The sequence below is a fragment of the Poecilia reticulata genome, chromosome 3 (assembly GCF_904066995.2).
Source record: "Poecilia reticulata chromosome 3, P_reticulata-male-v2, whole genome shotgun sequence".
Classification (NCBI taxonomy): Eukaryota; Metazoa; Chordata; class Actinopteri; order Cyprinodontiformes; family Poeciliidae; genus Poecilia; species Poecilia reticulata.
In genome coordinates, this window is record NC_088832.1 from 29,041,933 (window position 1) to 29,067,832 (window position 25,900).

The 25,900-nt window shown below is 38.2% G+C and overlaps 1 protein-coding gene across 11 annotated transcripts in view; it reads right to left on the bottom strand.

Annotated features, from left to right (window-relative positions):
* celf6 (CUGBP Elav-like family member 6) overlaps positions 1-25,900 on the bottom strand; it is a 166,459-nt gene that overhangs the window by 139,648 nt on the left and 911 nt on the right. For all 11 annotated transcript variants that reach the window (XM_081605410.1, XM_017303995.2, XM_017303998.2 and 8 more), the window contains exon 2: positions 16,806-16,888. In XM_081605410.1, the coding sequence (XP_081461536.1) occupies positions 16,806-16,888 (83 nt within the window). The remainder of the gene's footprint in view (positions 1-16,805; positions 16,889-25,900) is intronic.

A 25,900-nucleotide genomic window follows, 5' to 3' on the forward strand; every position in this document is an offset into this window, starting at 1 on the left:
ATATCAAACATTAAATACCAGAACACTTCAGATGAGTTAGTGTGACATAAAAATATCTAAATCTGTGGGGGAATTTGACATCCTACCTCTTAGAAAGTGTTAAGGTTCAGAAACAAAGGGTGAAGAGGGATTATGTTAAGGAGTACAAAAGGTGACAAACATACGTTACACTCTCATGCACACAAGAAACTGGAAAACTAACGCCAAGCAAAAGCTTTAGCGAAAACATGAATATTTTATGTATTAAATATGTTTTATTTCATAGTTTTATGGAATGAATAATTGATGGCCCTTGATTATTCTGTTCTTTTTGCATTAAATATATTTGCTTTCATAAAAAATTCCAGTTTCACATAAAGCAAGTCATACACTATGCATATTTATTAGCCGTCTAAATAAACGGGTCAAGAATAAACACTAAGACACACAAAAAAATTATAATCTCATATCTGCACAGACTAAATTGTGATGCACACACACACACACACACACACACACACACACACACACACACACACACACACGCACACACACACACACACACACACACACACACACACACACACACATACGTGGACACATATAGTCGAGACTGGGCTCCAGCCGTGCAGGGCAAGAGAGGAGGCTGCCGGGCCCTGACCAAATAATCATCTCCCGGAGAGTGATCATCAAGGCCTTCAACATCACTGCGCAAATACACCAGCCCCGGACCCCGTGGCATGCAGAGAGGAAGGGGGGGTAAAAACAAAGACTGTTTTCTGGAAAAGGGGTGGAGAGAGAAACAGAATGAAAAGAAAAGGAGGGAGAGAAAACGAAATTAAAAAAGTGGAAATTGCCACAAGAAGAGAAATGTGGTGTCTGTGTTTACATGGGAGGGAGACAATTCGGTGAGATAGGGTGTGAGGTAATATAAAACAAAATTGTACAAAGAAAGCGGAAAAAGTTAATGTAAGAAAAGACAGATGAAACAATAAGAACTGTCAATTTCCTTACAGTAAAATGGGGAAGAAATATGAATGGGAAAGACAGGTGGGGCTATTTTGATGGGTTTGAGACAAGGAAGAAGAAAATTAGAAAGGGGCGCAAAAAAGAAAGAGGGACTTTTAACTCTTACAGAAAAGTGTTAGAATAAAAGAGAAATGAAGGAAGGAGACATTAAAAAGAGAACCGGATGTCAGAATTAGAGAAGAAAATTAGGCTGTGTTGTCAGGAAAGGGAAGAAAAGGGAAAGCTAAAAAAAAAAAAAGATGGGAGAAGAAACATATAAAGAGAGACAGAAATAATGGAGCGAGTGTATCTGTTTGCCATGCATGAGCGTACACCACTGTTGCCCAGGAAACAGCAACCGCTTGGATTATGAGCTGATTAGTTGCCCTCCTCCATCAACAGGGTGTGTGCATGCTACCTTGGTGCACGGTCTGATGAACAATTGAATACAGACACAAACACACACACACACACACACGCACACACGCACACACACGCACACACACGCGCACACACACACACACGCACGCACACACACACACACACACACACACACACACACACACACACACACACACACACACACACACACACTCTTCACTGAGATACTTTTACTCTTACCTGTTATTTTCATGGTAGCCAGTACCTTTCAGCATCAACATCTCAATCTTTCCCTCTCTGCTGGACTCTGCCTCTCTCTGTGTGACGTTACAGGGTGCTAATCTTGGCCCTTATCTTTGTGTGCAGCTCTGTTCTCTGTTCCTTCTCTGCGAGCACCTTATCTGCCATCACTGTCAATCAGAGCAGATCGGGCTATCTACAGCCGAGTTCACCCCAGTCCTCCTTCTCCCCTTACCCAGCAACTCGTACATGTCCCGTTCCCCTCTGTGGCAAGGAACATATACACCTAACACTCACACACATGATTTTGAAGCACAAACTTTCTCTATAAACACCAGTGTCTTAATGGATGCCCTCTGTGCAAGCTTGTCCGCGTTTGGCTTACTCTCCAGGCATCTGCGCTGCCCATGCGTCTTATTTTCAGATTTGACCGCTTGAACTCTGTGTGTGTTTTAGCTAATTAGCAGATTTATTCTTGTACCAGCTCATAGCGCAAACAAAGGGGAACTTTAATTTTGATTTAAACTTTCCTCAGGGGAACAGAGCCACAGAGTAGCAGTGACTCAGCCTAGAGTTCTGCATGAAGACAGAAAAAAAAATCTTCATCTTTGCAGAAATGTGCACTGTTTACTTTTAAGGTATTTTGCAGACATGTGCATGGAATATTATTATTATTTATTTATTGCAAGTGTGAAAAAACAACATGAAATGTTCATGATATAAAAAAGTAGAAACTTAACCTAATTTTGGCTTAGTTTTTGTTCTGAATTGTATTTCTCCTTTGCAAACATGAATTACCAAATATGTAGAGCTGAATATTTTACTTTTCAGACAAAATTAAACTAAATCCAAGGCACACAGTACATCTCAAAAAGTATCTATGCTCCTTGAATTGGACATTTTACATGACAGACAAATAAAACTAAATTGTAATTGTAAAATAAAAAGGAGTAGATAGAAAGTTTAAGAATAATATACCAATAAAACTCTAGAAAGTGTGATATCTTTGTGGTCAGCTCTCCTGAGACAATATTTTGCAGACCACATTTTGATGTGGGTGCAAGTCGTTTTTGGATAGTGGAGACATTTCTTCTCTTTCTTCTTTGGAAAATAACTCAAGCTCAGGAAGACTGGATGGAGAAAATCTGAGTACCAACCGTTGGCTCATCAAGGTTTCTCAATAATCCGAGTTCCTAGTGTCCAAAGCTTTTAAAGCCTTTTTCTGCCTGTGTCTCTCAAATTTTAGCCCCATCTATTTTCACATCAGCCACCCTGCAAAAACTGTTTTGAGTGTCTTGCAGTGTTGATCTCATCTTACCAGAACTCCCCGTGTATTGTCAGTCCCTCACATACACTGTGATAAAACTCAAGGATTTTTTTCAATGTTTTTTTTTTGACTAGATTTTTGCCACATTTAACAGGGGCAAAAAAAAGATGTAGCAAGCTGTGGACTTAGTTTTAAAGCCAAACTCTGCTTTAACAATTATCTCCAACCTCTCAGGCATGATCCTTGGTCTGAACTCTGAGCCATTTACAGAACTGTGTTATTTACACTGAGATCACGTTTCATGCAGGTGTACTGTACTTAAGTCAACTGTTAAATTGTGTTTTATTTTAGAATATCACATTAATAGTAGCATACACCACACAAATTAAAATTATTCATCCAGACTGTGAGCTGTATCATCTACAAGCTGCACAATGATGACCATTCCACCACTATTATAAAAAATGAAAATAACCAATCCCTTTTGAGTATGAATCTAATGGTTTTAGATAGAGACACTTTTTTGGAGGGGCAGGTGTACCCTGACTCCCTAATGCTGGAGTAATTGTAGATAATGGAGTTTTAAGGACAGCTGCTGATGCTGATTTAAGTGGGATTTAAGCAGAGATTTATAGGAAAAGGAAAATGGGCAGACAGGTAGAAAAGTTGAACTGGGTGCAGGAGTGAATGAGAAAGCAAAAATAAGGCGAGTTTCTGGACGAATGCTTTAGTTTTATCCCAGAACAGGTACGGAACCCCAAGATAAAAGGAAATCAAAGAAAGGGAAAAAAATGTATCGTACATTCATCTCACAAAAAAAAGGCATAGATCTTTTTTTTAAAAGATGAATTCATCCATAGTTTAGAGTGAAACGAGAGGCTGGCGCTTCTTGAGAATAGGAGGTTAGAGAGGGCACAAGCTGGATGACTAATTGGGGAGGATATGAAATGAGGCTTGACTCAATCTACACCCTTGAATCAACTCTGCCCTACAGTATGCATCAAATGGGTTCCCTAAGTGGTGCTTTTCCATTGATTATACCCTTTCAATGTTACGCTCCAGCTACTTGTTGGAAAATTTTGACAGAGGGGGGGAAAAAAAGCAGAGGGAGATAAAGGAGGCGGTTGAAGTATCGGTCAATACTTAATACTGAGCAAACTAGAAAAAATAGGAATTGCAGAATGTGAGTAATATCACATAAACAGACAGCGATGAAAGTGAGAGAGAGGACAAGGTGTGTAAAAAGTACGTCAGACTCGCCCGTAAATGCAGTGGTGCGTGGCACTTCGCCTCGTATGGCACTCAACTTTATGAGGTGTGGAGGGGCTGTCTCCCTCGCCTCTCTGCCTGTTTTAATGATACAGTTTAGATGGAAAAGCTGGAGCTTCGGTCGGCACCAAGGACTTTGCTTGCTCTGCTTCATGCAGCACAAAATCCCAGATGGGAAAAACATAAATATAAGCCATACTCAAACACACGCACACAAACACGCACACGCATACACACACTCACGCACACAAGTTGTCCTGATTATGAGCATGACGTGGGATTTATTTTGTTGCTGTTTTTCTTATGCAAACATAAGTTTTTTTTAAATAAAATGTGTAAACACTTTAATTAAACAACATGGTGGGTTGATGTTTCTATATAATTACTATTGAGCAAATACAGATGCAAAGATGAACAATGGGGCTGAACATGTGCAGCATTCACATCTGAAATTTCTATTAATGATCATAGGCAGAGCCACAGATGAAACCAGGGAGCAAAAGGGGAAGAAGTCGAGGGGTGAAACTGCCTGTCAGAACTGTGAAGCCTCCTCAGATCTGCCCCTTGTGCCTGACCACTCCACACGCTCAAGAGATGGTTTCTAACCACAGCCTACACCCATCACTACACCGTCTCAGAGGAGAACATGCAGTAATGCAATATTGATCTGACAATGAGTGAGTGTGTGTGTGTGTGTGTGTGTGTGTGTATGTGTGTGTGTGTGTGTGTGTGTGTGTGTGTGTGTGTGTGTGTGTGTGTGTGTGTGTGTGTGTGTGTGTGTGTGTGTGTGACTCTGCATAGGTGAGAGTGTGTGTGTTTTCGGACGGGATGTTGGCAAATAATTCCACTGTGTAAAAACAGTGAATGAGCCGTGCGGACTGCATCAGCATGTGTTGCTTGTGTGACTGTTGAGTCGGTTTGTGTGATGGAAGTCGGCCACAGAAGTGCTGCATTAATAAGCAAACGCTAAGTTGTTGGCCTTGGTGCTATTTCAGACACAGGTCTGTCAGAGACTTCATCTGTTGTGGCAGCGCCGACTGAACGGAAACTCATTTCACCTTTCGTTCATTTGATTCCGACATTGTTCACTTTCCTTTCTGTGGCTATTTTTACACAAAATCTACAGCAAACACAACCTCTCCTCTTCATCTTCACAGAATGGATAGTTCATGCAGACCACTAAAATCTTAAAAGAGCAGCATCAGGAGTTTGCGAGAATTGATAAAAAAAAAGAAGAAAAAAAATCCCTTTCTTTATTTTTATCATAATTTGTTTAATTAATAATTGCTGTATTTTCAAATTCTTGAATTGGCAGAACAATCTCTTGGACCACAGACATTTGACCTTTGTTTATATAGCTTACAGATTTCTGCTAATTGTCATTCAGCTGTTATATAACTGGGTAAAGGTTTTCTGCCTGAATATTGATCAATATATCCAAAGTGTTTGCTTGGTCAAAACAGCCAAAGGGTGAAATCATTACGCCTTGCCATTAGTAGTGGAAAACATGTAACAAAGACTCAATATTTTATTTATTTATTTATTTAACTCATTCTGCAAGTAATAAACCCTGGCATAAAATGGTGAAATGGAAATAAACACAAGCTCCTGCAGTAAGTGTTCATGTCAAAGCTATCCATTTATTTATTTATTTTAATGTTTTCCTTTTAAAGTCTCTAAAAATCTAGGACAATGTGGTGTAAAGGAAGAGAAATCTGCAGGTAAGAATACGATTCTCTACACTCAGAATGTTAAGCCTCTGGTTTTCCTGAGAGCATTTTCATGTTTTCATGAATCACTGTTTCTTCATCTACAGAGGCAACAAAAGAAAACCCATAATTGCAGTGTGTATGTGAGAGATGTGATATGAATGACAAGGAAAAAAGAAAAATTAGATGTAAAGAAATTTGCTGTTTTTTTTCATTCATCACTTGCTAATCTTAACCTGAGTATTGATTCCAGCTGCTTGCCTGTGAAAACTGAACTGTTTTTCACAAATCTTGGTACAGTTAATGTGCACAACTTCTACGCATAGTATATATTTATGTCTGTGAAATCACACTATTTTCTTCTGTTGTCACAAACTTTTAGTCAATCCCCTCTGTCGCTCCCTTACTGTGGTTGCCAACTTCCACTCTTCAGGAGGAAGCGATGGTGGTAGCATCAGAACGACCCTGAGAGCTTTTTTTATAAATTCTTGCAGTGTTTGGAGGTTCTTCCTTAGTACCCAATGAATTCATTTGTTAGGATGGTCTACATGATGCTGTAAAATATGGTTATCAAGTTTTCACTGAAATCAAACATTGCTTCACCTATGGTTAAAATGTGACACACTTTCCAACGTTTTCCCTTGTCATTTAATTGTAACTAATCAAGTGTATAAGCAATTACCCTGTAACAACTTGCATGTAGTGTTTTGGTCAGCTTTCAGAGTTCAACATAGCATGTAAACAAATGTGATGAAACTAATTGTAAATATTCTTGTAGCACCAGATAATGGACTTGTGTCTATAATTCTCTTATTACAGAGCTACAGTGACTCACAGTAATCAAGGAACAACACCAGTCTGGTTTAATTTTCACTCTGGTAATTCTCTGCCATATTTGCCATGATAACTCTAATATATATAAGGTTTCTTTTTAAAACTCAGACATCTTTAAACCTGTTTAATTTTGATGAGATAATAGTTTTATGCTAAGATGAATATGTGATAAAGAAGTGACTTATTTAACAGAACAGTCCATAGAAATCAGTCGGTTAAATGTCACTTTTCTGGAGTAAACATCTCAGAGGAAACTCCAGGTCAAACTGTTGATTTGCCAATTCAGATATCCATTTAAAACTTTCATATTTCCATGTCTTCCATCGTTAAAGGTGTGGGTTACTTTTAATTGCATTATCAACACATTATTTTTAGCTGAAGGTACTCCGTTTCTCCTTTCAGGTTTCTAAATTTTGATTCTAAATTAGAAACAGGCTCTGAAGCACTACCGGATTCCCTGCAAAACCATGCATGAAACCAGTGGCTCACGTTCCTTCATCACAAGTTGCATTAAAGTTCACAAGCTAAGACTTCATGGGTTCTCTGCATTTCTTTACGGCAAAGTTGCATAAAATGCTAGAAGTCATAGATTTTTGGTGCCAGACAAAGAGAATCTCTGGAGTCAAGCAGTGCTCCTCACGAGGAGCGCTGCTTTGAGGTTAGAGACACAATCCACTTTGGCGCTACTTGTTTAGGATAGTTTACAGTTCCATCTCTTTGCAGTGACAGGTAGACATGAGAAACAAAGCAAGTAAGGAGAAAAGTTTCCTCTTACAGATCCAACAGTGTTTTTATACAAATACCTTTCCCTTTATAGGTTTAAAATTCAAATTGTTTCCTGCAAGATGTGAGTTAAAAAGCTCTCCTATCCCCTTCACACACAGATAGCATCGTATTGTAGATGCACTGACTCACAGGAGTCCAGGAACAGGAGCTATTCTGAGAGCGATGAAACAGGCAGACTAACCAATAGAACCACCCACACACTAAGCATTTTTTTCATCACATGCCACGTTCAGAAACACGTGCAAACATACACACCTTCCTCTTTCTGCCAGCCCACCCATCGTTCGTTAGTTGCTACATAAGGGGAACGGGGAGGGGGGGCGGGTTTACCGTGACACAGACTGGCTCTAATTCACTGTATCCACTGAGAGCCTGCATCCAAAAATACTTCTGCTTAACAAACTCCTCTGATTGCTGTTTGACTTTCTGTCTCCTCCCTTCCCTCCCGTCTTTAATCAGCATGTAAACAAGCGCAAGGTCATTTTCTTTCTTAAATGAAATGAGGGGAGATAAGAGGACCGAAGTGCAGTTAATCCTTTGGACACGCTGATGGAGAAGTTTGTCCGGTTGATGCTTGAGTGGTAATTATGCAGGAATGTTTCTGCTCTCACGGTCTAAATATCTATGGATGCATCATCTGTTTATCTCTTTCCTCCACTGCAAAGGAAACAGGAAGGAAATAAATTGGAAAAGAAGAGGAATTCGGAAGAAAACTGAAGTGAGCTGGGTTACAGTTGAGCTACCACTACGGAGCCTTGTCAACACTTGTTTCTGATGCTGTGAAACTAGACTGAGACATCTTCTTACTATCTCCAGAACTCCTCTCTCTCCTTGATCATCTTACTCTAAGGGAAATATGAGCTAATTAACTCTATTTATACTATTTTTTTTTATCAGTTTCAGAAGAAAAAAGAAATCAAATATTCATTTTTTTTGTTGTTTTTATTCTTTCTCACTGTTGCAGCCAAAACAACCAGTTTTGATGCAGCGAAAAACTTTGATGCCTAATTGCTTGAGGAAATGTCGTTTTCTTTCAGCAAGCAGCTTCACTATGAGACAGCAGTTCAGCCCGAGTAAAAGTCTCAGAGCATCATTTCTGAAGGTGTGACAGCACAAGGGCCTCATTTCCATCCTTCTCCACTATTTATCAGCCTTCTCCTCTTTCCCAGTGAAGCAGCAATGTTAACAATGCTGTCCCCACATTTACCAGTTCTGCCTCATTACAGCCAAAGAAGTGGATAAATTAGTGCAGGAGAGCATGCACGGCAGAGTCCGACTCCACCTGTCAGCCACTGGGAGAGATAGTGAACATGTTGAACAGAGGTGGGGGGTGTGAAAGAACTGCTCAACCTTCAACACATTTTTTGAGAAAATCCACTCATTAAAAGAAGATTCTTTTGCTTTCCAGAATTATTTCTTGAGGTTACTTTTTTTTTTCTCTTTACATTGCCTTACAAAAGTATTCATCCATTGCCTTTTTGACATTTTGTCTTGTTGCAGGCTCAAACTTTGATGTTTTTTGGAGAAATATTTTCCAAAAAAAAAAAAAACCCAGAAATCCTGCAATTCTGAACTGAAAGGAAAGCAAAAATTATTTTCAAAATTTTCTACAGATTAAAATCTGAAAAGTTTTATGAGCGTATGTATTTAAACTCTCTACATCTCCATAGTAAAATCACCTACATAGTTATTAGCTGAATACAGCTGTTCTGTGAAGGCTCTCAAAGGGTTTGTGCACAAACATTAGTGCCCAAACAGCATATTGAAGACTGAGGAACACAGCAGACTATCACCAATAAAGTCATGGAGAGGTTTAAAGCAGATTTAGGCTACAAAACATGAGCTAACTAACATGAGCTAACTCAGCACCTGGGCAAGGTGAGCATTAATCCAAGAAGAAACTAAAATATCTACGGAACCCAGGAAGAACTACAGACATTGATAGCTGTTGACAACTAGTGCTGCTATAGTCTCTCATTCATGAAAGGGTCACGAAAAAGACATTACTGAACGAATCCCGATAGTTATCGGATTCATAATTGGCTATAATCCACATCAGGAACCTCGCTAACATTAGGAAGAAAACATTTTTGTCATATTAGGACAAAATCCAACATTTTTATCTGGACACAAAATGCTATGTATAAAAGGACAACAATGTACTGGCTTTGATTAAAGCACACTCATGTTTCCCAATCAAATCCTAGACCTAAAATTTAATTGCATTGCAAACAGCTTTGTGTTGATCTGTCAGAAAAACACGTCATGAAAATATTTTCTGTCATTACATAGCAAAATGTAAATTATTTATTTACGGGGACACTAAAGCAATTGGTGTTGAAAGAATATTAATAAGCAGACCATTTCTGACATTTCATTTGTCCTCCTCATCATTCGAATTCTTCATTGTAAAGAAAATATTTCGGTACGTTATCAGTGTCACTGTCACAAATTTTTAACAACTCCTTCTCTTTTCTTGCGTTTTACTTCATAAATAAACTATCCCTCCAAAAGCCTCTGATTAAAATATATTCAAGATCAAGAGGCAAAAGTAGCCCAGGTTTTTGTCATTCTCTGAACAACAAAAGTCTGCATCCCCTCCCACAGTCTTTAAAAAGCACTACTTCTCTTTCTCATTTGTCCAGCATCTCCGGCCTGCGATCTTTATGGGCTGCTGTTTAAAACAATCATCTACATTTGCACTTTCTCTGCACTCAGCAGAGAAACAGACACAAGTTCTGTGATGTCCAGCCACCTTGCCTCCCAGGCTCAACACTATACAGGGCTGAGAAATCAAATCAGATGTGGGAAAATTAATTTTTGTATGAAATTAAGAGCCACCAGCCAAATAATGGAAGACAATGCTGAGTGAATCCCTCAATCGTCATTCCATTCACTCTCTAATCAGCAGGATGGCCAAGCACAAGCCTGTAGCATAGTGAAAGCTCTCAGCCCACAGGGGATAAGAAAAACAATGGCCCTTTTTAATTTCTTTTCTAAAGCAAGCAGCTGAAAGAAAATGATATAGACGTAATTGACGATGAGTAGAGCAGAGCAGCCTTGAAGGAGGTGCAGCGTCCAACGCACAGACCCCTTTTCACTTTTCTCTCATGATGGCAATGCCTAAGGAGAACTGAGGTTTTACAAACCTCCATCAAGGACAAAGTCTATCAAATATGTCTACCAGTGGACCTGTTCAATATTGTTACATTACTATGTTCTCTGATAACATGAATCTGCAACAAAGAGGATAAAAAAATCAGATCAGAATTTTTATTTAAAAGGTTTGGATGTTAGACTATAAAAGTCAGTATTGTCACGGTAAATACAGTGTAAAGTACTCATAAAACCACTTTGTAGAATTATTTTGTATTTTATTGAGATTTTATGTGATAAATCAGAACAAGCAGGCTGTGGAAAGAATACGATTAATGGCTTTCATTTTCTTTTACAAATAAATATTATAAACAAACTGTTAGATTCACCCTATAGTCAGTTTCACCTTTCGCTGCAATAGCATCTGCAGGTTTTTGGAGAGTTTGTCTGTACCACCAGTGCATATCTAGAGACTGAAGCTCATCCAGTGATTCTTAGTAAAATAGGCTCATTTAGTTTGGCTAAAGAGCATCAATCATGTGTTATTCTCAATTTAATTTAGGCCTGGGCTTTGACTGGGCCATTCTTATACAAGCCTTTTGCGGCTTCAAACCGTTTTTCTTCCAGTAGTCCCCTGTAATTAGCTCCACACATTTTTCTGTCAGCTCTGACATGACTCCCTGTCCCTGGTGAAGAAACAAAAATTACATTTTGGTCTCCTTTTAGAAAAGTCACTCCTTCCTCTGTGCAATTTGTTATATATTTTTACATGATGGACTGAGCGTTACTCATTGAAATTTAGAAAGTCTGAGATCTATAATCTAACTCTGCTTCCAAGTAAAGTTTTCAACAATTTTAGTAACAAATTGCCTTTACAAAAAATCTCTCTTTGAAGCACTATAAAGTTTATTATTGTAAAAACGCTGTTTGTGTAAAGGCACAAAAGCTTAAACTTTGTTTTGTTTTGCTGGGGGTTTTTTTTGTTTGTTTGTTTGTTTTCTCAGTTATAGTCACTCTCTTTCCCAACTGAGCCAGTCTAGATTTGAAGTAATACAAGTGAAAATGCTGGTCTCTTATTTTCAATGTGCACCGAGGCAAACACGCAGTCTATGTTTGCGGTGTGATGAAGGGAGAGAAAGTCAACAACACGGATGCACTGATCCATGGCCCCCATGGCTTGCGCTTAGTGATACATAATACTCGTATTGCACAATCTTCCCCGTCCCACTTTTGGGGGAGCATACACTGAAGTCATTTTCTGCGTTTTTAAAGCTGAGACAGAAAAGAAACAAATGTTTGAAAGCAAAGCATTTTGTCAAGCACTTTGGTCAAAACTCGAGCTGTCAAGGTTACCCTTTCAAGACTGAAGAGACACACTTCAGAAAAAAGAGATTTTGTAAGTTTTTTGTCGCTTATCTTTAGCACAGCTGCACTCAAGTGCCTCTTCATCAATACAGGGGTGAGGCATTGCCAGTACTCGTCCTCAGAAACCAAGAATGTGGCTCCATCAACAGACACCTTTATGTAAATGGCAAGAATAGAAGACGAGCGCTGCCATCCGTGGGGATATGGTGAGGCAGAGGAAGAGCTTGGAGGAAGGTTAGAAAGACAAACACAGTGAAGTGAATGAGAGACAAAGAGAGGCTGAATGTTTTATTTATTAATATATTTGCTTTTTTCTAGAAATGTTTAATCGGCTTTTGGGCCACTGTAGCACCCAATTAGCATGCCTGTTACATGCAAACACAAAGAACTAATTGGCCTGTGAGGGAGTAAGCAGCGCGGCCCTGAAAGGAGAGATGAGAATTCATTTGAAGATCTGTAGCTCCAATAGTGCCATGTTGGGAGGCTATTTGGCAAATGGTTGTAAATAACATTATGCAGCTGCAATTGCAAATATTATTTTTACTTTCTTCCACTCTTTATTGCCAGATGGCATTACAAACAAGAAAATAGCGCCGCAATAAAGTTTATGGGCTATCAAAGAAAAGCAGCTGGTCATCAGATTTTTTTTTCTTTGATCAACAACTGACATGTGTGCACAATTGTCTCGTCATAAAGCAATGGTAATGATTTGCTCAAATGATCTCTAAGTATGGATGCAAATACTCAACATGTCAATCAGTACCTGAGTAAATGACAACATGTGAGCATGTTGTAGAGAGTTTGAGAATGTGCTGGGAGCAAGAGTTTTAATCTTTAATTATATTAACTGTGCAAACTGTAGCAGAAAGATCTGATGCACATTGGATATAAAGAGCTCATTGTGCTCCTGATGGGCAGTGGATCAAACAAACTTAACGCTTTCTCCAGCCACAACAGGCAGACAAAGGATCCCTGCAAGCTACTCAAGTGCAAAACAGTGTTTAAAAATGTTGTAAGACCATCTCTCAATGAGGTCTAAATATGATATCAAATGGTTTTTGACTCAAAAGAAAAACAATCCCTGACTACTGATGCTCAACGCTTTGGAGCCGGAGAGATCCACAGCTAATGTGGGAGAATCTTTTGACAGGAATGTTACTGTAGGCTGTGCAATTCAGTCAGATGTCGATAAAAACTTTACACTTTTTTGACTGCATGAAAAATTCTGTGTGTGCATCAACAACCTGAACACACCATCCTCAAGTAATGGCAGCACCATGCAGTGGGCATTTGTCCATTCAGCAGGAAGTGAGAAACTGGTCAGAGCTTCTCACTCCCTTTTGCTAGAGGTTGCAAGAGAAGTGAGACTGTTAATGGAATGGTTATATGGGTTAGAATGACCTAGTCAAAGTGTTCTGAGTTATTCCAACTGAGAACATTTTTTTGCAAAAAAAAAAAAAAATACCATAAAATATTTGCTGTTGCAAAGTAATCAAAATGTTCTTCAGATTACAAATTGTTCTTGTCTTTTCCCATTCCAAAATAATTCACTCTTCAAAATAATTTTACCATATTTTCAATGTTTCATTTTATAGTAAGACAATTGAAACTGTATCATTTTCTGTTTTACCCCTGCAATTCAATTCATTACCAATATTTAGTCTGTTTTAGCAACAGATGAAATGTGGTGTAAGTAGGTAGCTACCACCAGCACTACTACAACCACTTGAAGTAAAATACTGACTGGATGCATTTCTTTTTAGAAGTGAGCAATGTTATGTTCTTCATAAACAACAGAGACTTGAGAGTCCCTTTCTGTCAGCTACATATACAATGTATATGCTTGCCATGAAATACGAGACTTACAGTTTTTAGCACTCAGACTTGTCACTTTTCCAACAATAGCTCAGAGTTTTAGGACTACAAACAATATACCAGACACTGTATATATATATACAAAACTGTTACTCAGCTTGAACTTCTCCTTTCCTGTTATTTACAAAAAAAGAGACTCTCTTCCCATGCTCTTCAATTTGGGACTACATAAAACAAAACTTTTTCCCCATATTGGAAAAATTACATCTTGTTCTTTTTCTTGGGGTTGACTTTGTTGTGTGTTCAGTCAAAAATGGCCCTTGCGTAATCACGTTTTGAAGGTTTGTGAAGTATCCTTTGTTTTTAGCCGATAGTTGGTCCCACAATTCATGAAAAACACTCAATATCTCATCTTTGTGTTTTCATTTTCTTTGATCAGCTTGTGTTCTGTTATGTGTTCCTTTCTACAAATCATAATGTTTGTTGTTGCTTTTGTGCCTTATGTTACATTATAGCTGGAAATTCATTACAGAACTAGCTTATTAATTTGGGCACACTGTCTTCATCACTAGGTTTTAGGGTGGAGTTAATTAGAGGACTTTAAAGAAAACTGTTGCAGAAGTTATAATAGAAATCCTAGCACTAGCCAACACTTTGGTGGTCTAACTACATATGTGTGTTTTTGAACTGTGGATAAAATAAAATTTGCATAGCAACCAAAATGGAAATAAAAAAAACTGAGTTCATGGAGGAAATGTTCTGGTTGTTTGTCCAACAAACGAACACTGTGTGACTTGTGCTTTCTGACGAAGATTATGCCCAGTGTATTTGCTTTACATAAATGTTGTCAAAGATACAGTTTTGTTTTCTGTCTGTGAGGAATGTGTTCTGGAAAAGGTCCTCTCAATTTTCTGAAAACTATCTCTGGGCTGTTCAATTTCATTTTGCAGCTTTGAACTGTAGCTAGAATTTCACATTTCAATTTTGTGTTTTGAAGTTACAGAAATGAGAATGACATATGTTTTGGAAATAAATTATTGAATTGCAGTGGTTGTTTATCTTGAAAACATCATAGTGTACATAGTGATCAGGATAGAACTTTAACTCAAATATTCATTGATTAAAATTTCTAGTCCAGCAGACTATTGCTCGTTTTAACCTCTCCCACAAATAGTTAAAAACACAACAAAATTTCGCACCAACATTGCTTAGCGTGTCATTGTTTAACTAAACAATGACACTCAAACTGCACGTACATTTTACATTCACTTGTGTAAAAAATAAAAAAAAGTACTTTTGGCAAAGTGTCTGTTATTTTTGAATCATTTGTCCTCTTAAGAAAGAGAGTCAAACTTTTCTTTAAATGCCACACGTCATATTGGAATAAAATGTGCATTTGGTTACCTGACAATCACACCACCACAAGTGGACTACACAATCATGTCTGCAACACTGGGTGGAGAAGCCGCCAAAATGGCAGTATTATGCGACTGAGCATCTCAAACCATTAGGCCATGACAGTGACAATGAGGCTTGTCCAGAAGTGTCACCTCTCCCAGTCTTTGTCTGTCTCTGCCTTTCTTCAGCTCCCCCTGCTTTCCTCTCCCTTCCTTCCTGTGTCTCATTCTCTCCATGTTTCAGACTCACACCCACACACAAAGACAGAACATCTTTATTAGTCGTCTGTATGCGGGCTGTGCTCAGCCTGAGATTGCAGGACTGACCCCTCGCTGCGAGCTGTACAGGGGAAATGTTTACTCAAACCCCACAGAACATGCCATTAACCTCTTTCTAGATAGAAGACAAACAAGAATGTCCCTCCATGAGGGCAATAAAGACAGGCACAGCAAGGACCATCATGGCAATCATCTCATTATGAATCTGCGGGAGGCGGTAAGGAGCCAGGAAGCTTCGTCTCCCGGGGATACCTACTCTGCTGTGTACCAGTGTGTCTAACAGTCAGTGAAGTATTTATGACATGCAGCAAAGTGAAATCAACTAATTTGCCAAACACATGCACAAATGCCTCAGCCACCTCTGCTTACATTTATGAACCAGCCTATGTGCATAACGTCTTCCTCGTTAGTTACCTATCTCGTGTCTCACTCTGCCTATCTGCAGCCCCCTCCCCTTCCCTGGAGATGCAGAAGGATGTCCTCAGGCTGTGACTAAAGTCCCAACCGGGGAAGCTATCCTGGCAGCAAAAGGAAAGGAGAGGCAGAGGTGCCTGATGAGAAGTCCGGGCACAAGAGTAAGTTCTCCTTCTTAGGCTCCTTCAGGCAGTAATTCAATCATGCCTTGATAATTCCCAACATGTGAGAAATGAAACGTCCCCCGACACATTGAGGACAGATAGACAGCAGAGCCTCATATTCGTTCCAGATTGAGGACCCCCTTCTGGGTGGGCTTAAGAACCTACTACAGGGTTTGTTTTACCTATGTCATTTTAAGAGGCCATTACTTTAATTGAAAAAGTTACCTGTTGCCACAGGCAAGTGAAGGAAAAAAAAAAAAAACGTAAGGAAAACAAGTGCAGGCATTAAAACAAAAAACACCAGATGGAGATATGCATGGTAAAAATGATTGTTTATACTTACTGTTTGATTATATGTGATAATAGAAACGGGATTCCTCAAGGCAATTAGTGTCAGCAGCAGCCATATTGCAATAGGACAAGGGAAGGGCAGCGCGGGCTGTTATGAAGGAGCGCTTATCAAATATCTCTGGCGGAGTGATTAGTGTAATAAGACACTGCAAGGTGAGATAGGCCACTCAGTATTTTAGTTTGCCTGTGTATGTATGTCTATTATAGTGTGCGAGAGCTAATTTGTGCTTGAATGCGTAAGAAACAGAGGCAGTGAAAACAGAAATGATTGAGTCTGTCCATCTGTTTTTATATCTGTGTGCCTGTGTTTAAATGTGGATCCTAATATCTACTGTGTCCCTGTGAGCCATTTATGAGCCTGGGAGAGTGAAATGATTTTTATGTGACTGTAGACTTTAAAAGTAGTCTGTCAGTTTTAGCCTGTGACGGAGGGCAGATTGGGGGTACTTACCCCTGGCAGCGTCTTCTGTTCATGGAGGGCGCTTTGGGCCTTCAGTGCTGACTCTCTGGCACAGTATGTTAGAAAGGCACATCCTGTGTGAGCGTGGAAAGAGAGGAGAAGTTTGATTAGATTAAAAAGAATTAAGGAATAATAGTTGGAATTCAGATGTTTACCAATATGATATTTGGAGGATATAATTACTTTGTGCAAGGCATAGCCCACGTATTTCTATCAAGCTATGCTAAACAATTAAAAGATTAATGCTTCAAAACCACATTCATCGTTCTTATTAAAGTGCTTTTAATGAGATGTAAAAAAAAAAAAAAGTAAAAATAAAATATCCTGAGCTTGAGAAAACCACGGTTTACCTTACAGAGGGTACATTTTCAAAATGTGTTTAACTTCAATTATGTATTTTCCTCATGTTCAGGAGTATAAAATTGTGATGAGACTAAAGAGTCTCCTCAGCTTGTGAAGAAACAGTTTCCACATTGAGCTGTTTGTCTCTATTCATTCAGGAGATGTTTGAGAAATACTCTGTTAACTGTTTGTGCAAACCTGGATCAAAGATCAAGAAATTTGAACTTAGACTGCAACACAATGCAGCTTAATCAAGATACTAACACACAGCGTTGCCCCTCCCCGACCTGTTGCTGTGCAGTCACTTGGATGAGGGAAGGCTTCTACACCTTTCCTTTGTGTAAAAATATACAATTTTGGCTCTTTTTGTAAAATACTTTTAGTCACATTGGTTACTTGCATTGCACCATAAAGAGCAAACCAGGGAAATGTATAACACTCTGCTCCATAAGCAATTCAGAAATACTTGGAGCAGAGGTACTTAAAAATAAGAGCTGTAAAGATCCTTAAGAGGCTCTGTTATTGAGATCTAAATTTCAAAGTGCAATTATAACAGCATAGATACTAAAACATCACATTCAGTTTGGCTCCCCATGCAAAACTTTCCAAAGAGGCCTCTAGTAAATACAACAAAACTGCATCTACTAGTATGTCATTTCACTCAATGTTATCATACTAGAAGAGTCTCAATCCAGACCTATTTAATACCATGAAACACAAGTAGAATACCTGAGGGGAAAAAAACAGTATGCACCTTAGTCTGATTCCAATTCGGTATTTACACAAAAGGGAACTGTTAATATTTAATTTTAATTGCAAAGCTCCAAAACAAGCCAGCTCAAATTAATGAAGTGAGCCGTACTTCACTGTTCCTTGAAAGCTCTTATTTCCTGAGCTTGAGAAAACCAAGCATCTAGAAAAAAAAGTGTAACCTGCCAAAAAGAGAGATTTAACAATGCATTCTTTTCCTCAACAGGCCAATATATAAGCCTCACTGTAGTTTTACAAGTCATTGGAATTCATATATATCCCATCTAGAGGAATGTGGCTCTCTAAAGTTAATAGCTTCACACCCTCAGAGAAAATAACATGCTGCTTCAGAAATACGTTTTTTTTTTTTTATGTAGCAACTCCATCAGATTAAATCTTGTTAATGTATGCATATCTTCTGATGAATGGAAAAGTGCTTGTGTCAGTCTCATGTAAAGGAGACCAAGCAAAACTAAGTGTAAAGTGTGACACACAGCTGTAAAACCTTGAAGTTTGTTTAATTTAAACCAAAGAGGTGATGAAAATGCTTAGTCAGCCTCGACTGGAGGATTTTTTTTCGTCTTTCCCATTTGTGAAAGAAATTACACCCACTGCTTTTTGATAAATGATTACTATCACAGTTACTGAGCCACAAATCAGTATGCACGGTGATGAGCTGAAACTGTACCCCCACACATCTCTGGGGGCTGTTCTTTGAAGTCGGAAAATTCAGGAGGCAGAATGTAAATACATAGTTTATGGCAAATACGTCTCTGACAAAAATGTGACAGCATTCATTAAAGGTTGAGTTGTTGCTCTGTTATGTGCTTGGCAGAGCTGACAATGGGTGACCCTGTTCAGAAGAGGTTTTGCACTGAGCAGCATAATTTCCCATTACTATATGTCACACCTACTGCCAAGGATTCCCATGGGGGACTACACACAAACACTCACACACCACACACACACACACATACGCATGCAAGCTCACACACTCACACATTCAGATGATTCTCTGCATGCCTAGCAAGCATCATCCCCAAAAAGCCAGCAGCACACTCTGGCACCTGGCCAAAAGAGCTGCGTTTCACAACAACCTTCACCCACCTCCACAACTAGGCGGTTACTCAAGAGGAAAAATCACCTAAATGACACTGACGAACCAGCACGGCACACAGCAGAGCAGAAAAGTTTGGGAGCCTGGGGAAACACTTATCATCCTTTGTGTGACATTACAAAACTGTTGAGCATGAACCGAGAATGTCCAGGGGGACAAGTCCCACAAGAGACTTGTGAGGCTTGTAAGCTAAAGGTAACACTCGTCTCATTCTGCTTTTACGTAATTCTGAGACTTTTTTGGTAGCAAACACTGACACACGTCGCACATAAGAGATTAACATCTTTTTTTTGTTTGGCCCATTTTCACTGTGATATCATGATATCAATAAAAAATCTTACTATAATGTAGCTCTGCTGATTATAGTCGGGTAGAATGCTTGAATGATCTAATTTGCTAATTTGTCTGTATTGTGTTGTGTTGAACTTCAATTTTTTTTTCATATTTTTACTAGAATGGGTTTGATTAAAAAATAAATTATAAAAAAAAAAACGTTTGAAATTTTACTCATTGTATATGAGAAAAATTTTAAAAATTAAAAATAACAAAGATGTGTTGGGTGTAACCAACCCAGAGTCATTCAGCCTCTAAAAATAAAACCTAAACCTAATGTAGAGTTAGACTAAAAAGGAGAGTTACAGTCATACCTGCTGCAGCATAATTAATTTAAGTTAAGAAAATGAAATCAAGACACAGCCTGAAAATCGGTTGATCCAAGTATTGAGTACATTTATACATACTGCATAAATGTATGAACATACCTCTTAAAGCTGCAGTATGTAACTCTGGTAAAAATAAAAATAATGATAATAATAATAATAACAATAAAAAACAGTAATAACAAAATCATTTTAAAAAGTATTCCATGTACTTGTCTGTACAACAAATAATATGTGAAAAAAATCATGATTGATAGCATTAATACTGTCTTCCTTGCCCTGATTAGTTGTTTCTAACTGAGCAGGTTATGTACTGTAGCTTTAATTGCTGTATTAATAAATTGCTTTGGTCTCATTTGAAATTGCAATTATTTGAGAAGCTGAATTTTTGGTCTATTCAGCTGTAAGACTTTAACAGAACATTTAACAGAAATGCATGTCTGAAAAAAATGTCTAAAATATCTGACTGTGTATAACTGAAACATTGAATCTGCTTCACTTTGGAATGAAATTTCTGAAAGAAGTTTTTTAATTCTTCAATGTGAATTTGTTAATATGTCAAACATGATTTGTGTGTGTATGTGCGTGTGTGTGTGTGTGCGTGTATGTGCGTGTGTGTGTGTGTGCGTGTGTGTGTGTGTGTGTGTGCGTGCGTGCGTGTGTGTGTGTGTGTGTGTGTGTGTGTCATGAAACGATATTAGTTTGTCTTTTGCTGATTCCACGTTTTTTGTCGTTTTTTTTGTTTTTTTTTTAAACCAAGTGAAGTAAAATATGATGCAATCCCGCCAAAGTGAAAATGGGTTACTTTTCTCCAAGAGGCCGTTTTTCTTCACAGTTTACATGACTTATTGAACTGGACATCTTGTGCAGCACAGCTTTTAAAGTCCTGACCAGCTGTATGATTTCCTCTGCTCCTTCACAGAACTGGAATCTCTCCAGGACTTTGGGAAAGGTTTGTATTCATAGGAGTGATGGTTCAGGGGACATCTGAAGCCTGGAGGAGTCAGTCACTTAGAAAGCCAGATGTTGAACAGATGAGAAGCATGAAGAGAAGGATGAGTGAAACAATGATTTTTGAGTGAAGATAACATCTGGTAGCAGGTTAGCCTGTCAATTTAAAATTAGAAGATGACTAACTGAATTGGGAGCACATTTCTAATTTCAAATTATTACACACTATTGTGCCTATGCATGAATACAATGCAGAACCTGACAAGAAAATCACATCATGGTCTTAAAGTAATAAAACTTTGAAAAGATTGGTGTTTCAAATTGCTTTTCTTCAATATTCAGTTGACACCATTAAAAACGTTTGAACCACCCTTTTCAAAACTCAAATTAAGCTAACATTGACCGAAGATTATAGAAATAAGTTTTCTGAATTAATTGGGGAAAAGAAATACAAGAGGACGATTTCATAGATGAGGTTCTGAAATGAAGGCTAAGCTCTGGTGGTGGTTCGGCAGTCAGACTCCTAACTTCCTGTGATGAGCAGGTTAAGTGGGGTGAAAATAATACTTTGGTAATCAAATACAATTTACCACACCATAATTTAAGCAAGGGACAAAAGTTCAACCAATTGTATGTAAGGGAAATGGGAAAGTAAACCCTGTGAACTGGTTCAAAGAAAAAGCAAGAAAGGTGAAATTAGTCTTTGCACTTGCAAGAAACATTTTGGGTAATTACTTTAAGAACTTTTTTTTCTGACAATAAAGCCTTTTTGAACATCTTGTTTTGAAATGGAAATAAGCTTGTGTTAACAACTGTGTGAGTACAACTGTGTGAGTACAGGCATGAAAAGTGAGTTTTTTGTTTGTTTGATTAAAAAGAAAACTTTAGGTACTAATTGAAATAACATTTTAACAAAGTGGTGAAAACCTCCGTTTACTAACAGTAACTTCTTGCAAAATACATAATTTATTTTTCCCTTAGTATCTAATTAATGTCTTTTTTTTTTGCAGAACAAAAATTAACATTAAAACTGTCTTATAGAAATGATATAAAATAAACAAGTGGAGGCTTTTGAATGTGACAGGCAAAGAGACAAATATTTTAGGATTGATCCGGTACTATCCGCATCTGACTTGGCCACACTATTACCAGCCATCTCTCCATCTCTCCGTTGTTCCATCTATCGACTTTTGAAGCGGCCTGTTCACAGCCGTTAGTTGTCTGCTTCCCTCACAGCCTCCTTTCTAATGATCAAAGAGGTCATCTGTAGACTTAAGCTCCGCCTGTCACTCAGCTTACACAGTCTGTCAGTCATTTACCAGCACTTCGTCTACAACGCCCCTGTTGTAGAGAAAGCCCAATACAAGCATCGCGCTGTGGCTCAGCTGTATTTATTGAATTAGAGTTTATTCCTCAAATTCAAAGCAAACCAAAAAAGCTGAAGAAACTCTTTCAAATATTTGTTTTCAAATCACCTTTCTGCTGTGGTTTTCTTTTGAAAATGTATTCCCCAAAATGCTTTGCTTTCCAGCAGTTTGACTGGCTATTTTTAGTCAATTACACTGCATAGACCAACCAAGGAGAGGAGAATGGATGAGGATATTTAAGAACTCTTTGTATCTCTTACTCCTGGCTGTGTGGCACAGCTCTTAGTCCCCCCTCTCAGCATCAGAGAAGGATTGATAGATAATGCTACTCAAGCAAAAGATTTGCCCCCCACTAACATTCAGCATGTCTGAACAATGCATGCACTCTGGCACTGACACTAAGTATTATGATAATGTATGGCTCAGCAAAATGATAGATGTTAAACAGCTCGACCTGGCTGCACCACGCACTGATGAGCACCATACACGCCGATAGTGCCAAGTCATCCCACGCACTGCATAAGGCTCCCCAAAGGCACGCAAACTATCAAATCAACATTAGAGGGAACTGTGTGGCAACTGCGGGAGAGGACAGGCTTATCTTTTAAATAAATCTAAAAGCGCTGTTAGGCATCTCTGCTCAAATGTCCAGGACGACGTGAAATGCTGAATTCCCCAGATATTCTCACAATTCCCCAGAGATCCCCTACAGAGCCAAAGTAAGAATTTGCAGAGCACAAAACATCTGTTCAGATTGTTGCAGCACTAGTCACATGAATTAGTCATAAGGAAACATGGCATGTTCCAATCTGGACTTAAATCCATAATTATGGTGCAGTTTTGTGTCACAGAACCCGGGCGGTGAAGAATATAGTAGAGCCGCAAATCACCCATTGGGAACGGTTTACTAACTGACACCTGCAGCCATACCCATCACTTACTGGAAATAAAGTCAAAGCTTTATTAACCACAAGCTGCAATTTCAAGGTAGGTGTCTGAATGCAGAGAGCAAAGTCATTATGAAATTTTTAATTTAAGGGATCACAAAAATAAACAAATTATCTAAATTTAGTACTTTATTACCCTGAAGTCAAATATATGCATGTTTGACTTTAGCACATTATGCCAATATCTACTACAACACATTATACAAATGAGACATTGAAATTAAACTTGTCATTAAATCAAATTGGAAAATGAAAGACTATTTTAGAGGGTTTTTTTGTGTGGTTGGGTTTTATAAATGAGTAATCTATTAGAAACACAGCATGCAGTATAAAATGGGCAGGTTTCAAAATTAACCCGCAAAAAGTACTAAATATCATTCAGTAAAATTTAATGCAAAACAGAAGCTTGAGAATAAGGATTTAGAAACAATACAGGAAACAAACAGTCATAACTAATTTTGCAATGAAATCTCATCTGGAAAAAAGTACTTTGTCTAATTTCTTTTGTGCTTTCCTGATTCTTTTTGAATTTCCTTCCAAGCAGTCAGACTTTGTTATAATCTTTTAAAGTTGATCCTGATTTAATTTGTTGCCTTACTATGGCACATTTTGCTAAAAAAATAATAAAAATTACAGGAATTTTACACAGTGAAATGGTTCTAATGAAACTTATGTAGAACTTCTTTCACAAGAAAAATGTTTTTAGTAAAACTTTAACCAAAAACTGAATGTCAACAGAGATGTGAAGATTTAATGAGAACTGGAGATTCAAATGGAAGTTTTGTGAGATAAAAGTGAAAGTTTTATTTGAACATGTTAAAACAGAGTTATATCTTCCATTCACTGTTAAGATAAAATAAAATGCTGTTATGTTATGTTATGTTATGTTATGTTATGTTATGTTATGTTATGTTATGTTATGTTATGTTATGTTATGTTATGTTATGTTATGCTGCCCAGAAGCCTGGGACATTTAGGTGCATTTCTGCTGGCTGAATGAACTCAGTAAACCCAGTGGAGCTCATAATGCTTGGGAAGCCATAATCCAAATGGGACAAAATAAAATAAGTGTGGGATGTTATGTTTTTTATCCAAAGTATTTTTTTTCCATCTCTTTCAAATAAGTTCAATTGAACATTGTGCCAGGTTCATAAAATGTTTAGTGTCATTGTTCCTCTATGTAATTCATTTCTTACTCTTTCTTTATCTCTTTCCTTCTTTTTCTGTCTTTCTGTTGATTCATCAAAAAGCAAGCTTAAAAGTTAAAAATCAACTACACCTAGTTCTTCTTTTTCAGTGTCGTACCGCTACATTTCAGTTTTGATGAATCACACATCGACACAGCAGGAGTCTCAGATGTGGTCTGGACGAAGGGCCAATAACAAAAACTAATCCTTATAATGCATGGGTCACATCTTATTAAAAACACATGCTTATATTGCCCAAGTACTTTTGAATGTCACACAGGATGGAGCAGGCATGACACATACATCAGGGTGGCCTTGGCGGAGGATGAATTGAACGCACACGGTTTGGCGTTGGAACAAGATGACCCTTCCTGTGGCGACTATCCTCAGGAATGTTGACATTCAGGGACAGTTGAGAATGTCCGCAAACAACATGAACACTGGGAATATTGTTTTAATCGATCATCCTGGGCGCCAAAACAAAACAGTGGGATGATGAGGGGCAGGTCAAGCAGCAGCGGCTGATGGCTGGAGGAACAGGTGGTGCACGGATGTCTTGAGGGATGCAGACACTGAGCAGCAAGACTTAACAAAGCGCTCATTCCTCCCACGAAGGGCTTTGAATCGTGTTAAGCAGTGAGATCATGAACTGTATCCCCTGCCTCACTTATTACACTTACATTTGCAAGCTTGTGAAACAATATTCAGCTCATAATTTCTTTTCATTATATATCTTCAGATGTATATTTTAATATTTAAAGTGATCAATTAACATATGTGTGTAAGTGTGTGACAGAGATTAGAGTTATATCCAGCAGGGCATAAGTGAATATTAAAGTGGGGTAAATATTTTAAATTATGCAAACTGATCCAAAGTAACAAAGATTATTATTATTATTATTATTATTATTATTATTATTATTATTATTATTATTATTATTATTATTATTATTAATTAAAATACATTGCTTTTAGTTTGCAGAGCTCAATCAAAATCCAAGAAAAACTTAAGAGATTCAAAGTTTATGAATATACATATTCTTAAGCAAACTTCGGACTATTCTGTTCCTCTTGCTTTTTTTTTTTTTCGTTTTGTTTTTTTATTATCATTTTGTTTCGTTTATATCATGACTTCCACGTTTTTGTCTTCACCCGACCCGCTTGCTCCCATTTATTTTTATCACAAGCATATCATTAGATCACTGATCGATCCCTGATGATCCGTGTCCTGTCTGACTAATTACTGAGCGAGCACGGAGCCCGATCGTTTTGGACAATAAAGGGGTTGGTTGAAAGGGTGGGTGAATTTGTACAGAGCAAGCCAAAAGACGAGGCACGCTGGATCTCAGCCTCCACTATTATCACGCATTGTACTTCCTGACTGCACAGCCGCCCACGGAGCACCATTACAACACAGCTGCCATGTAAATAGTATTTTCACACAGTTAATGACATCCGAAAAGTAAGGCAGCCTATCAGCCCGCTAAAAGGTCAGAGCTGCATGCCAGCACCACCTTAATCACAGAGGCTGATGGCCTGATAATGGTTTGCATTTTCCGCTCCCGAGAAAGCATTTATGTCTATCTGACAATGGGCACCGATTGCCCGTTTTTTGTTGTTGTTTTTTTTGTTTTTTTTTCTTAAGTTATAGAGAAATGCGGCTGCATCCCGTGGACTTGCCCGTCCACTGTCCCGCCCCCTTCACTGGCCTCACCAGGAGCTTCAGCACATGAGAGTCAATGTAAACACACACAAAGGCGTTTTCA